At 46.5% G+C, this 12115-nt stretch overlaps 1 protein-coding gene across 2 annotated transcripts in view; it reads right to left on the reverse strand.

Moving 5' to 3' along the window:
* Positions 1–617: 617 nt before the first annotated feature.
* Positions 618–12115, reverse strand: part of LOC147614449 (glucuronokinase 1-like) — a 48957-nt gene continuing 37459 nt past the window's right edge. The window contains exons 3-6 of one of the 2 annotated variants that reach the window (XM_086780459.1): positions 1812–2000; positions 1607–1723; positions 1350–1510; positions 618–1264 (exon numbers count right to left, since the gene is read on the reverse strand). In XM_086780459.1, coding sequence (XP_086636585.1) covers positions 1018–1264; positions 1350–1510; positions 1607–1723; positions 1812–2000 — 714 coding nt within the window. In that variant the 3' untranslated portion in view covers positions 618–1017. The remainder of the gene's footprint in view (positions 1265–1349; positions 1511–1606; positions 1724–1811; positions 2001–12115) is intronic. The other variant, XM_086780458.1, reaches the window with a different exon arrangement.

Here is a 12115-nt window from a genome sequence, read left to right on the forward strand (position 1 = left end):
AAGAAGCAATGTTGCTCCGAACGTGCCAAAGCTACATACCCCCTTATCACTCAAGCTTGGGCTATTGAGTGCACAAAAAAAAAAAGGTCTAGAAACTACCTTATCCTACATAGTGCGAGTGAAGCGCATCCTAAAGATCATGATGATCAAAATCATAACCTTGATATTGCCAAGGTTAACTGTGAAGTCTAGCCACCAAAAAAGGCCTGCAATGTCATCAAGTGTCTTTGTAGCCCCTCTGCTAAATCTAAGCGAAGAATTATGTTGCTACATACAACAAAATGGACACGACCCAACCTTTTGGAAAGTACCATGCAAATCCTACACACATTTGTTAACATTACAAGGCATATACACATTCTTACACATGACTAAAAACAAAAGGTTACATAAACTCACAGTATAATCCTTGACATGCACGTGGAGGATATTGTCAAAGACCAGAATTGTCTCAAGGCCAAATATAGCAGCATACTAGACCCGATCAACAACGCATCATGTGCTACCAAACATGTGTGCCAAGAGCCAAGGGCTAGGTAAGAGAGTATGTGTTTTGGTGTTTTCTTTTATTTTTTTGCCCAGGGGGAGAGAGAGAGAGAGAGAGAGAGAGAGAGAGATTGATTTATTAACAAATGTGGAGGGCCATAATTGCCAAAAAAAACATATTGTATGCAATCTGTAATAAATGATGCCTAATACATCCTACGGCAACAAAGCAAGTTCCAAAATATACTAGTGGGTTCTGGACACATGTTCCTCTGCGACAGCTGCAAGCTCGTTCTGTGTCAAATGATGGAATTGGAGAGAGGGGCTACTACAAACATAGCTCCATAAACATGTCAAAGATAATAATTTTCAGAGATCATCAGATCAACAGCTGTGGCAGATGGCAGGTGACCATCCTGAGAGTCTAAAAGGAAACATAAATTGAATGCACTCAAGGCGCTGAATTTGTATCATATTGATTGACTCCTTTTTGACAGTGGACCAAGAAGATTGTTGTGAGTTGCCTAGAAGCTACTTAAACTCTGCTTCCGATGTTCCCACAGCTTTTATCAAAGCTGGAGCCATGAGGACTTGCAGCATAGTAAACCCAGCCACCTTGCATGCCTCTTCCAGCTTTTTTGCCTGACCTGGTCCATCGGGGCAGAATGCCACGACAGCACCTCCGCTTCCAGTAAACTTGCAGGCTGCCCCCACACTCTGAGCTACTTCCACCATTCTTATGTTCATTGCCCCAAGAACATCATCTCCAAACATAAGCCTATCAACAAGATGTTAACAGAGATCAACAATGACTACAGGGTGTACTGTAAACCCCAAGGAAAAGCAGAGGCGGAAACTACCACCTGCGCAGCTCAAAGTTACGATTCATGAGCTTAGCAAGCACCAGATAGTCATGGCTTTGCAGAGCAGATCGACCTTGAACAGCCAGTTCAGCCACTTCTTCCATCCACAACCTGACTGAAACATCCCCATCCAGCCACCGTTTCCTTACTGAACTATGAACCTGAAAAATAATTCAAGCTTTCCATGGATGAGAACCGGCACCCCAAAAAGAAAAATTGACCCTAAAATTGGCTGAGTATGAAGAACATTGTAGTGCCTTGCCAGAGTCGCTGGGATTCTCAGCATAGATAATATACAGCTCCGGAAGCAATGATGGATCCATTGGTATGTATGTCCCATGGCCTCTAGTCTCCATAGAATGCTTGTTGAAATCCTGTATAACAAGAGAGGGAATGCTTGGAGAATTTTTTCTTTGTAGGATGAGTCAATTATACTGTAGGAAGAAAAGTGGGAAAACAGACCATGTACACAAGACCACCATAGACCTGCACCACACGATCTTGCAAGCCTGCCGTAATGCCTATCTCCTCCTCAGCACTTAAGATTAATGAAGGCCTGTCCTCTACTTTCACCAAGTTGCCCACATTGTAGAACTCCAGCATGCAATTCAAAGCAGCACATACTATAGCACTAGATCCAGATAAGCCAGCCTGCCAACAAAATAAAATACTTTAACCCTCTTTAACGGTGTCCCCAGTGCCCACCTTGATTAGTATGACATCTGCTTTTGGTATACAATAAAAATCGCTTGTCTTTTTGGTTATAAAAGAGATTTATCATCCATGTGCCTTGTATACTCACACATGCAGTCCCTCACATGTTTTCATGCATACATGCACAGGTACTAGCTGCCTCTAGCAGCCCTGCAGCCCAGGTTGGCCTCTTTTTCCAACTTTCACCTTCCATCTCCAACCCCTTGCCAATGCACAGCCATCTGCATGCTGCAACTACAAGCCCCAGATGCACCCAGCCCCACTACAGACCTTTCAAGGCCTCCAACTTTCTTCCCTCTGATTTTAGTGCCATATTCAGCACACTTTCTTTTTCTCTCTGTGGCTACATCCTCCTTTCTTGCTTCTGTAACCTTTCCCCCCAATCCTTGTACCCGCACCACTTGCCAAAGTGAAGCAGTCCACTAAACGTTTGCAGCTCAATATTTTCCATGGAAAGGGAAACTTCAATGGCAGACACTCATATTTGACTGCACCTTGATGCTAGCATGTATGTACACAAAGGTAGCCACCTTCAAGCACTGCGCTCTCAAGTACTGCCTTTGTTACGTGCACACCTGCTGTACTAGAGTCTAGGGTGCCACGTGGCCATTCTACTCATATTTGACTGCACCTTGATGCTAGCATGTATGTACACAAAGGTAGCCACCTTCAAGCACTGCGCTCTCAAGTACTGCCTTTGTTACGTGCACACCTGCTGTACTAGAGTCTAGGGTGCCACGTGGCCATTCTACTTAGCCGGACACCATTTTTTGATGGCATTGTGCATGTTGTGATGGTGTTTTTTGATGGCATTGTGCATGTTGTGAGCCCTTGTCCAAGGACATGTCGCCAAGCACCATCGAGGTCTAGGGCCCGGTCAAATGTCAGAAGTCATGTGCAAGTCCCGCAGAATCATATGTAACCCATTTGCAAACTGTAGTGTTATACAGGGGTCCCAAGCACTTATTAGACAGCAGGCCATCCACAGGTATCAATGTCTTCCTGATAGTATGTTATTTAAGGTAGATGTTGCCCCAGATTGGTATGCGGATGTCCTTTCTTAATTGTCCACAGGTGCTTTCCCTACTGGTGCATCCCCCAAGGACAAGCACCATCTTCTCATCAAAAGTCTGCCTTACCAATTGGTGGCTGGCTACTTGTACAAAGCAGGGCATGATGGAGTGCTCTGACGCTGTGTGAGCCCTCATGAAGTAGCTTTTACATCATTAAGGATGCTCACACCGGGGTAGCTGGAGACCATTACCCTAGTCATATGATATATCACTGCAGAAAGGATTTTTCAGAGTGGGCTTTGGTGGCCTTCCATGTTTAAGGATGCCATAGCCTTTACCAAAGCCTGTGACACCTGCCAGAGGTGCAGACAAAAACCAACCCGCCAGTCTAACCGTCCCCCCCAAATTTCTCTTGCTTGGTGTCCTTTTGAACGGTGGGGCATTGATTTTGTTGGCCCAATCGACCCGCTTGGGCAACCGGGGAGGTGCAAATATATCTTGGTCACCACCAAAATGGGCAGAAGCCCCAGCTACCCCAAACAATACGGCAGTCACTGTGGCAAGATTTCTCTATGATCAGATCTTCACCCGCTTTGGATGTCCCCTGGAGATCACTAGTGACCAAAGGTCACACTTTGTCAACACTCCCTTTCAGCTTGCTTTTGGTCTGGAAACCATTCTCCCATTTGAATTCAACCATGGCTCCTCCAAAGTCGGTGCTGGCCACGTTTGTTGGGGTAAAGGCATTATGCCCACCCTTGTAGTGTGTACAAGCCCATGTGTTTTATAGTACATAGTACACTTAGTACTTTTAATGTACTAAGTGCACACTGTGTACTAGTGCAAATATACATGTGTGATAGGGGAGTCACACACTCATACACTGAGTTCACACACTCATACACTGAGTTGACTCATCCCCACATGTCTCTCTCTCTCACTCTCTTCTTCTCTGTGTCTGTCTCCCACATGAAACCCTAACTCTCTATAGCCCTTAAATGGTGCTGAAAATGGTCCAAATGGACAGCCAGAGATGGCAGAAGATATCCCTATGGATATCCCACAATTAGAGGAGATACCGGGCATGATCTTTCAACCTTATGGCATGGAACAGGAGCCACCAATAGGTGATATGCAGGCTGGACAGCAACCTGCAAATGATGATCATTGGGTACGGAGGTCCACAAGACCCTCCAGACCCCCTGATAGGTTTGTTCCAGGGGTTGACTACTTGATGCTCACTGACTGTGGGGAGCCCTCATGTTATAAGGAGGCTTTACAGAGGGCAGACAAGGCTCTTTGGGAGCGTGCTATGAAGTCAGAGATGGATTCTCTGCACAAAAATGGAACATGGAAGTTGGTGCATTTGCCTACAGGCAAGAAGGTTTTGCCATGCAAGTGGGTTTACAGGCTCAAAGTTGCACTTGACGCAAAGCCAAGATACAAAGCCAGGTTAGTCGCTAAGGGCTTCAAGCAGGAATATGGTGTGGACTTTGATGAGATCTTCTCTCCAGTGGTCAAAATGACCACACTTAGAGCTGTATTAGCTTTGGTTGCTCATGATGATCTGGATTTGATTCAGATGGATGTGAAGACTGCTTTTCTTCACGGTGATCTCCATGAGGAGATATATATGCAACAGCCAGAGGGTTATACAGTAAATGGAAAGGAGAAGCTTGTATGCAAGCTGAAAAAGAGTCTTTATGGGCTCAAACAGGCACCAAGGGAATGGTATCATAAATTTGATACATTCATGAAATCCCAGAAATTCAGGAGGAGTGACATAGATCACTGCTTATACACCAAGAAAGCTTTGGATGGCAGTCTATTGATCCTCATCTTGTATGTTGATGATATGTTGATTGCCGGGAAATCTCGTAAAGAGATGGATGCCTTGAAGAAGAGGCTGCATCAGACCTTTGATATGAAGGATTTGGGTGATGCAAATCACATTTTGGGTATGCGGATACTTCGGGACAGAAATCAGCATGTGTTGTATTTGTCTCAGAAGGAATACATTGGCAAAGTTTTGCAGAGGTTCAATATGGACGGGGGGAAGAAGACTAGTACTCCTTTGCCTCCATATGTGAAACTCAGTGCTATGGACAGCCCACAATCGGATAGTGGCAGGGCTGATATGGCCAAGATTCCGTATGCTTCAGCTTGTGGCAGTCTCATGTATGCCATGGTTGCTACCAGGCCGGACATTGCATTTGCAGTGGGAGTGGTTTCTAGATACATGGCCAACCCTGGCAAGAAGCATTGGGAAGCAGTGAAAGGTGTCATGAGATACCTGAAGGGCACACAGGATATGTGCATTTGTTTTTGGCAAACAGGATGCATTAGTGCATGGTTACACGAATTCGGATTATGCCGGTCATCCAGATAACCGGAAGTCTACTACCAATTATGTGTTTACACTCACAGGAGGTGCTGTGTCATGGATATCCAGGATGCAGAAGTGCACTGCCTTATCTACTACAGAGGCCGAGTATATTGCAGCCACAGAGGCTTGCAAGGAGGCATTATGGCTATCTCGGTTAGTGGTTGATGATGTGAAGTATCATTTCATCAGAGAGGTGATAGAGAACAAGCAGATTCAGCTCGTCAAGATTCATACGGATGACAACCCGACTGATCTGTTGATAAAGAGTTTGCCTCCAGAGCGGTTTGCTCATTGCAGACACTTGATGGGCATTGGATGAGGCCATTTTCAGCCTTGATATGGCCTTGTATATTATCATGTACATGCTGATTTTTTCTTTTCCTTCATTTAAGGGCATATTGCCTTTAAGTGGGAGGTTGTTGGGGTAAAGACATTATGCCCACCCTTGTAGTGTGTACAAGCCCATGTGTTTTATAGTACATAGTACACTTAGTACTTTTAATGTACTAAGTGCACTATGTGTACTAGTGCAAATATACATGTGTGATAGGGGAGTCACACACTCATACACTGAGTTGACTTATCCCCACATGTCTCTCTCTCTCTCTCTCTTCTTCTCTGTGTGTGTCTCCCACATGAAACCCTAACTCTCTCCCTTCAACGTTGACTGCCCACAATCAGCATACGCTACCCAACTCCTCTGCCTTTCCATCTTGAATGAAACCAGACTGAGGGCGGGTCAAGCATTGGAAACAGAACAACGCCAATGCAAAGCTTGGCACGATAGCCACCCTCGGAAGCCTCAATTTTCCTAGGGGGATCTAGCCCTCGTCTATCAGGCACGCTACTTAAAGCGTGCCAAGAATCTCGTTCCAGCTTGGGAAGGCCCCTTCAAAGTGCAGGAGATCCTTCCCCAAGGTGCTGTCCAACTCTAGACATTGGCCAGGCACCATAGTGACAGGGGGACGACGTCAAAACGATGGTGAAGAAGAGTGGCGAGTACGGTCCTCACTACACACCTCCATCCTCCGAAACCTTGCGGACCACTATGCTTGACAAGGAGAAACGCCTTGTTGAGCAAGCGGCGGCAAACACAAAGAGACAATGGGCTCGCAATGGAGTCTCTTTGATTGCAGACGGATGGAGTGACACGCGGAAAAGGTCTATCCATGGCCTTGTGGCATACTCACGGGGGGAGATATACTTAGTCTCCTCACATGATGCTTCAGGGACGGGAAAGAGTGCGGATGTACTTGCTGCTGAGTGGAGTAGTGCTGTCGAGATTATCGGCCCCGAATGTGTGATCGGTTTTGTCACGGATGGTGAGGCGACAAATAGGGCAGCGGGAGCTATTCTTGAGAGTATGTATCCTCAAATCACAGTCTCTTTTTGCATGGCACATTGTCTCAATAATCTTTTGAAAGATATTGGAAAATTGTCATGGATTGAATCGGTGATTGATGATGCATGTGCAATTGTGACCTTCATCAACAATCACACATACCTTCGATCCGAGTTTGGGAAGAGGTCCACAAAGGTCCTTCTCAAGTACTCGGACACTCGCTTTGCATACAACTTTCTTATGTTGCATCGCTTGAAGGATTGTCAAGGTGCCGTGCGGCAACTATTCATCAGTGATGAGTTTTGCTCCTCATCTTTTGCACGTACACAGGTAGGGATTTCATGTAAGAAAAAGGTTGACGATGCTGATTTTTGGGAGGACCTCAAGCGCACTGACGCCACGGTGCATCCCATTGTCCACTTGCTCAGGATTGTTGATGCTATGCAGCCATGCATCGGCAAAGTATATGAAGCCATGGATCAGATGATAGAGAGTCTTGAGAAGCTTGAGCCAGACGTAGATAGATATGAGGAGATCCACTCGCTTTGTGTGGCGAGATGGAGCTCATATTCCTCTCCTTTACATGCAGCTGCTTTTATGGTAGACCCAAAATTTCAGGGAAAAGGGCAGGAGGATGATAAAGAGGTGAGCAACGGTTGGAGACTCATCTTGGATCGCCTCACGGCGGATGTAGAAATTAGGCGCAAAATTAGAGACCAGCTCTCTAATTAGAGGGCATTTCAAGGCTCATATGGATGTGCAGATGCGCAGCAGGACAGATTCAAGGTTGGTGCAGCATTATGGTGGGAGAACTTCGGATCAGATGGACTAGAGCTACAACAGTTGGCGATCCGGATCTTGAGCCAGTCCGTTAGCTCTTCTTGCCTCGAGCAATTATGATCCTCCTACAGTCACATTTCATCAAAGAAAAGAAATCGGCTTGGGGTGGAAAGAGCTAATGATCTTGTCTTCATTAGCGCAAACTTGCACATGCTTGGCAAGAGTGCAAGATGCAATGCCGATACTTTTACACAGTGGGAGATGGAACAAGAGGAGGCAGCTACAACTATTGCACAGGAGGGTGGGACAGATGGTTCTCATCATGAGCCTTCATCGGATGACACAACCCCCATCCACACTTCACGCACTCATGATCATGAGGCTAGCACCTCTCTTATTGGGAGCGCAGAGTATGAGAGCGAGTGACTTATATTTTGTATCGCCTAGGCCCCAACATCTTTTGAGTATATCTATTTAATGTTATCAACTTTAAAGTCTTTCTTTTCCTACTTTGCAAGTCTTGACTCTTGACTCTTGCACCTCGTAGCGTAATTTAATTTTAAATGTAATGTGTATCATGATTCATAACTTTTGGAGTTAGAAAGCTTGTTGTTATTGATTGATTAATCTTGATTCTTTACTCCTCTAAAATTAACAATTTTGAGTGCCGTCCCCACCCCCCGTCCCCGTTCCCTACCTTTAGCCGTCCCCGTCCCCGTCCCCGTTCCCGTCCCCCGTCCCCGTCCCCGTCCCCGTCCCCTGGTAACTATGCCAGGCACACCCTTCCACTTATCAATGGCTGTTGTCTTAAACGGTACCGCTCTTTTCCCCGCCTTGTTCAGTAAACCCCTTTTTTTTTCAAGTCCTGAAAACCGTATTCTCGGCAGGCCAAAAAAAACCACCCCTTCTTCTCCCCCTTTCACGTGTCATGCTCACCTCCCTCCACGCCTCATGCTCACCTCCCCTTCGCACATAAACCTGCTCGACCCCAACCTAATCTTGTTCGCCTCACCTCCTTCATCACGCCTTCCTTGCCCTTCACACCTCTCATCGCCCTGGTCGGCCAACCCTGCTCGCCCCCCCCCACGAAATCTCGCTCGCCCCAGCATCGGCCTAATTCACCATTCCACCCCTCCACCCTCCTCTTCGGCGGTCCAACCACTTGGCTCTCTCCATCTGATCGCCCACTTCACCACCAATTCATCCACCTCTTTAACAACCTCCTCCTGCCGACTCAGCACCATGTCTGAAGGCTTACCCACCACCCCTGTTCCCTTTAAACAATCTATCGCTCCATTCTTTCACCCTCATCATCGGCAGAGTCTGGAGACCTCTTCAGGCCTCCTACCTCCTCATCACACGCCTGGAGTTTCCATTGGTGTTCCAGCTGCTCCCACGGTAAAAACACACTGCCACGGGTGCATCACCACTTGTGTCAAATGTACAGGTACAGTCTGCATCTTCTTTCTCGTCATCCACATCCAATTCATCCTCTGCTTCATCCACCAGCGATCCTCAGTACCAACCCTCCCAAGATGACTGGTGATTCCACCCACCACCAAACTCCCTCTTCCTCCTTCACAAACTATGCACCCGCTCCACCCACCTCATCCATCCCCCGCCCCATCATAATGTTTTACCCTTTCTCCTCTCTTCACCACCTCCATCCCACACCACCCCATTCCACCTTAATTTCACCTACCCCCCTCCTCCCCTATCCACCTTGTTCACCCCAACAGAGCTGGCTACTATGGGCGTGATGGGCCTGGCTTCAATCCAGCTCCCTACAGTCCTGGATTCTCTGCTCTGCACTGCCCTTATCACACACTTTCCTACTACGCCTAATGGCCAGCACATACACCAAACCCTTATCTCTGACATCATCGCTCCTGCTGACCCTTCTGTTCTACCTCATCGCTCTGACTCTTCCATTACAGGCATCTCTTCCGTGGAGCTATCTGTGGCCATCATCACCCTCCTTGCCCCAAATTCTGCTGCACCCCAACTTCACACACTCCACCTTTACGCCCTCTTCCACTAATACTTCTTACTTCGAGATACTCCATCCGAGCCCATCCCATTGGCCTCGGCCCAGACCACCACAGAGAAGCTTTCTATCGTTTTTGCCATTCTCGCCCCTTTCCCTTCCACCACCTCATTTATGAATCCCTCCGTTTTTGCTTCCTAAATCCACATTTACTTAGCCCTCTGCTCGCTTTCTCACTTTTCTTCTTCAGCACAATGACACCAGCACCCCGCCCAGCCTTTCCGGAGTTCCCAATCCTGGCCCCCGCTCCACTCGTCACAATCGCGTCCGTCCTCGCATTCTTCAGGATTCTTCACCACCACCCTGTCGTTGCCACCACCATTACCATTTCCACCACAGAGTCTCCATTGGCCACAGTCCACTGCTATCTTTATCCAGAGTGGCTGTTAGCCTCGTGGGAATGGTCCCAATCCCATCATGCTCCTCTCCAGCCCACCTCATCTTTCCCTCTCCCACCTCTAACCTCATGACTTGAGGCGGTTATGTGTGCCAATTACGTGCTCAACCGTTGCCCCATTAAAGCCTTGAAATCTATGACTGTCTATGAGGCATGGAATGGCAGGATTCTAGTGGTGACTCATATGAGAGTCTTTGGGTGTTTGGCATATGTGCATATGCCCACACAACAAAGACATAAGCTTGATGCAAAGGCAATCAAATGCATTCTCATTGGTTATAGTACTGATAGTAAGGGATACAGGCTCTATGTGCCTAATATAGGCTCTTAGATCGTTGTGTCAAGAGATGTTATCTTTGATGAATATGCATCTCAACCACTTGTCTCATGTACCAGACAGCCATCTATTGGGCCCGAAGGTGTGTTTGATACTTTGTTGCCTTTATTCAATTCAAATGTGGATATTGTAGAGCCAGTTTCAGCTCATTTACAACCACCTATGCCTGCTGAAAATCAGCAGTTGAACTTGCCCCAAATTGATCCTGAAATGCCTCAAATTGATTAGGATTCCTTGGGTGATGGGTTGGATGCGTTGGCAGAGGAAGATGCAGATACTAGGAAGTCCAAAGTTGTTCCTAGATGGCTGGTTGAGACTTTGCGTGATAGCAAACAGTCTTCATTTATGCGAGGTCGTACAAGTGATGCTTCTTGCCATGCATCTTCACATTATGTGGATACAGCTCTTGTTGGCACCAACCTATTTTTCATGTTGATGCATTGGAGGATGACAATTGGGTGGCAGCCATACGTTCAGAGTTGGACTCCATTGACAAAAATGGTACTTGGGAGTTATGTGACTTGCCTCCTGGCAAGCATGCTATTGGCACAAAATGGGTTTTCAAGCTGAAGCGTAAGCCAGATGGTTCCGTTGATCGCCATAAGGCTCGCTTGGTCGCCAAAAGGTATGCCCAACGTGAGGGTATTGACTATGAGGAGGCCTTTGCTCTCACTTCACGTATGACTACCATACGTACTGTTATTGCATTGGCTGTACACAAACAATGGCATGTACATCAGTTGGATGTCAAAACTGCCTTCTTGAATGGCGATTTGCAGGAGGAAGTTTATGTATTGCAGCCTCCTGGCTTTGTTCAAAAAGGTGCAGAAAGAAAAGTATGCCGTTTACATAAAGCACTATATGGTCTTAAATAGGCTCCTCGTGCTTGGTACCACAAGATCCACGCATACTTGACTACCAAAGGGTTTCAGAGCAGTTCAGCTGAGAGTACACTTTATGTTCATCACATTGGGAACAATGTTCTCATCCTTATTCTTTATGTGGATGCCATGCTTGGTCACTGGCCTTGAAGAGGGTGATATTTCAGCTTTTAAAGCTGATTTGCATGACGCATTTGATGTCACAGACATGGGGCATTTACATTACTATTTGGGCATACAGTTTATACCTTTTGAGGGGGGTATCATGTTATCTCAGTGTAGATACGTTGGCTTCTTGAACGTTTTCACATGACAAATTGGAAATCTGTTCCTACTCCTCTCGAACCAGGTCTAGAAATGTCGCTTGAGCATGCTGGTGAGCCTTTTGATGTTGCCACCTATCAACAGGCTGTAGGATGCCTTATATATTTATGCTCTACTCGTTTGGACATACATTATGTTGTTTCTTAGTTGAGCAGATTCATGCATTGTCCGAGCACTATGCATTGGCAAGCATGTAACCGTGTCTTTCACTATCTTAAAGGCACGGCAAACTTTGCCTTGTTCTATGGCAGTTCTTCTACATTATGCTTGCTTGCATTTACAGACAGTGATTGGGCAAGTTGCTATGACACACGAGTGTCAACTAGTGGTAACTGTTTTCTTCTTGGTGACTCATGCATCTCATGGCTCAGTAAGAAGTAGCCTACATTGGCTACTTCTAGCTGTGAAGCTGAATACAGGGTAGCCTTTATAGCTACCGTGGAATGTGGTACCAGTCAGAAAATAGATGTTTTTTCTGTCTTATTATAGGGCATGGTAAGAAGGATTGCCACAAATGGCAAGCGGCACAAGCCGCCAAAGCTCCT

This window comes from Cibotium barometz, chromosome 42, assembly GCF_041138505.1.
Source record: "Cibotium barometz isolate CiBa-2024 chromosome 42, ASM4113850v1, whole genome shotgun sequence".
NCBI lineage: Eukaryota > Viridiplantae > Streptophyta > Polypodiopsida > Cyatheales > Cibotiaceae > Cibotium > Cibotium barometz.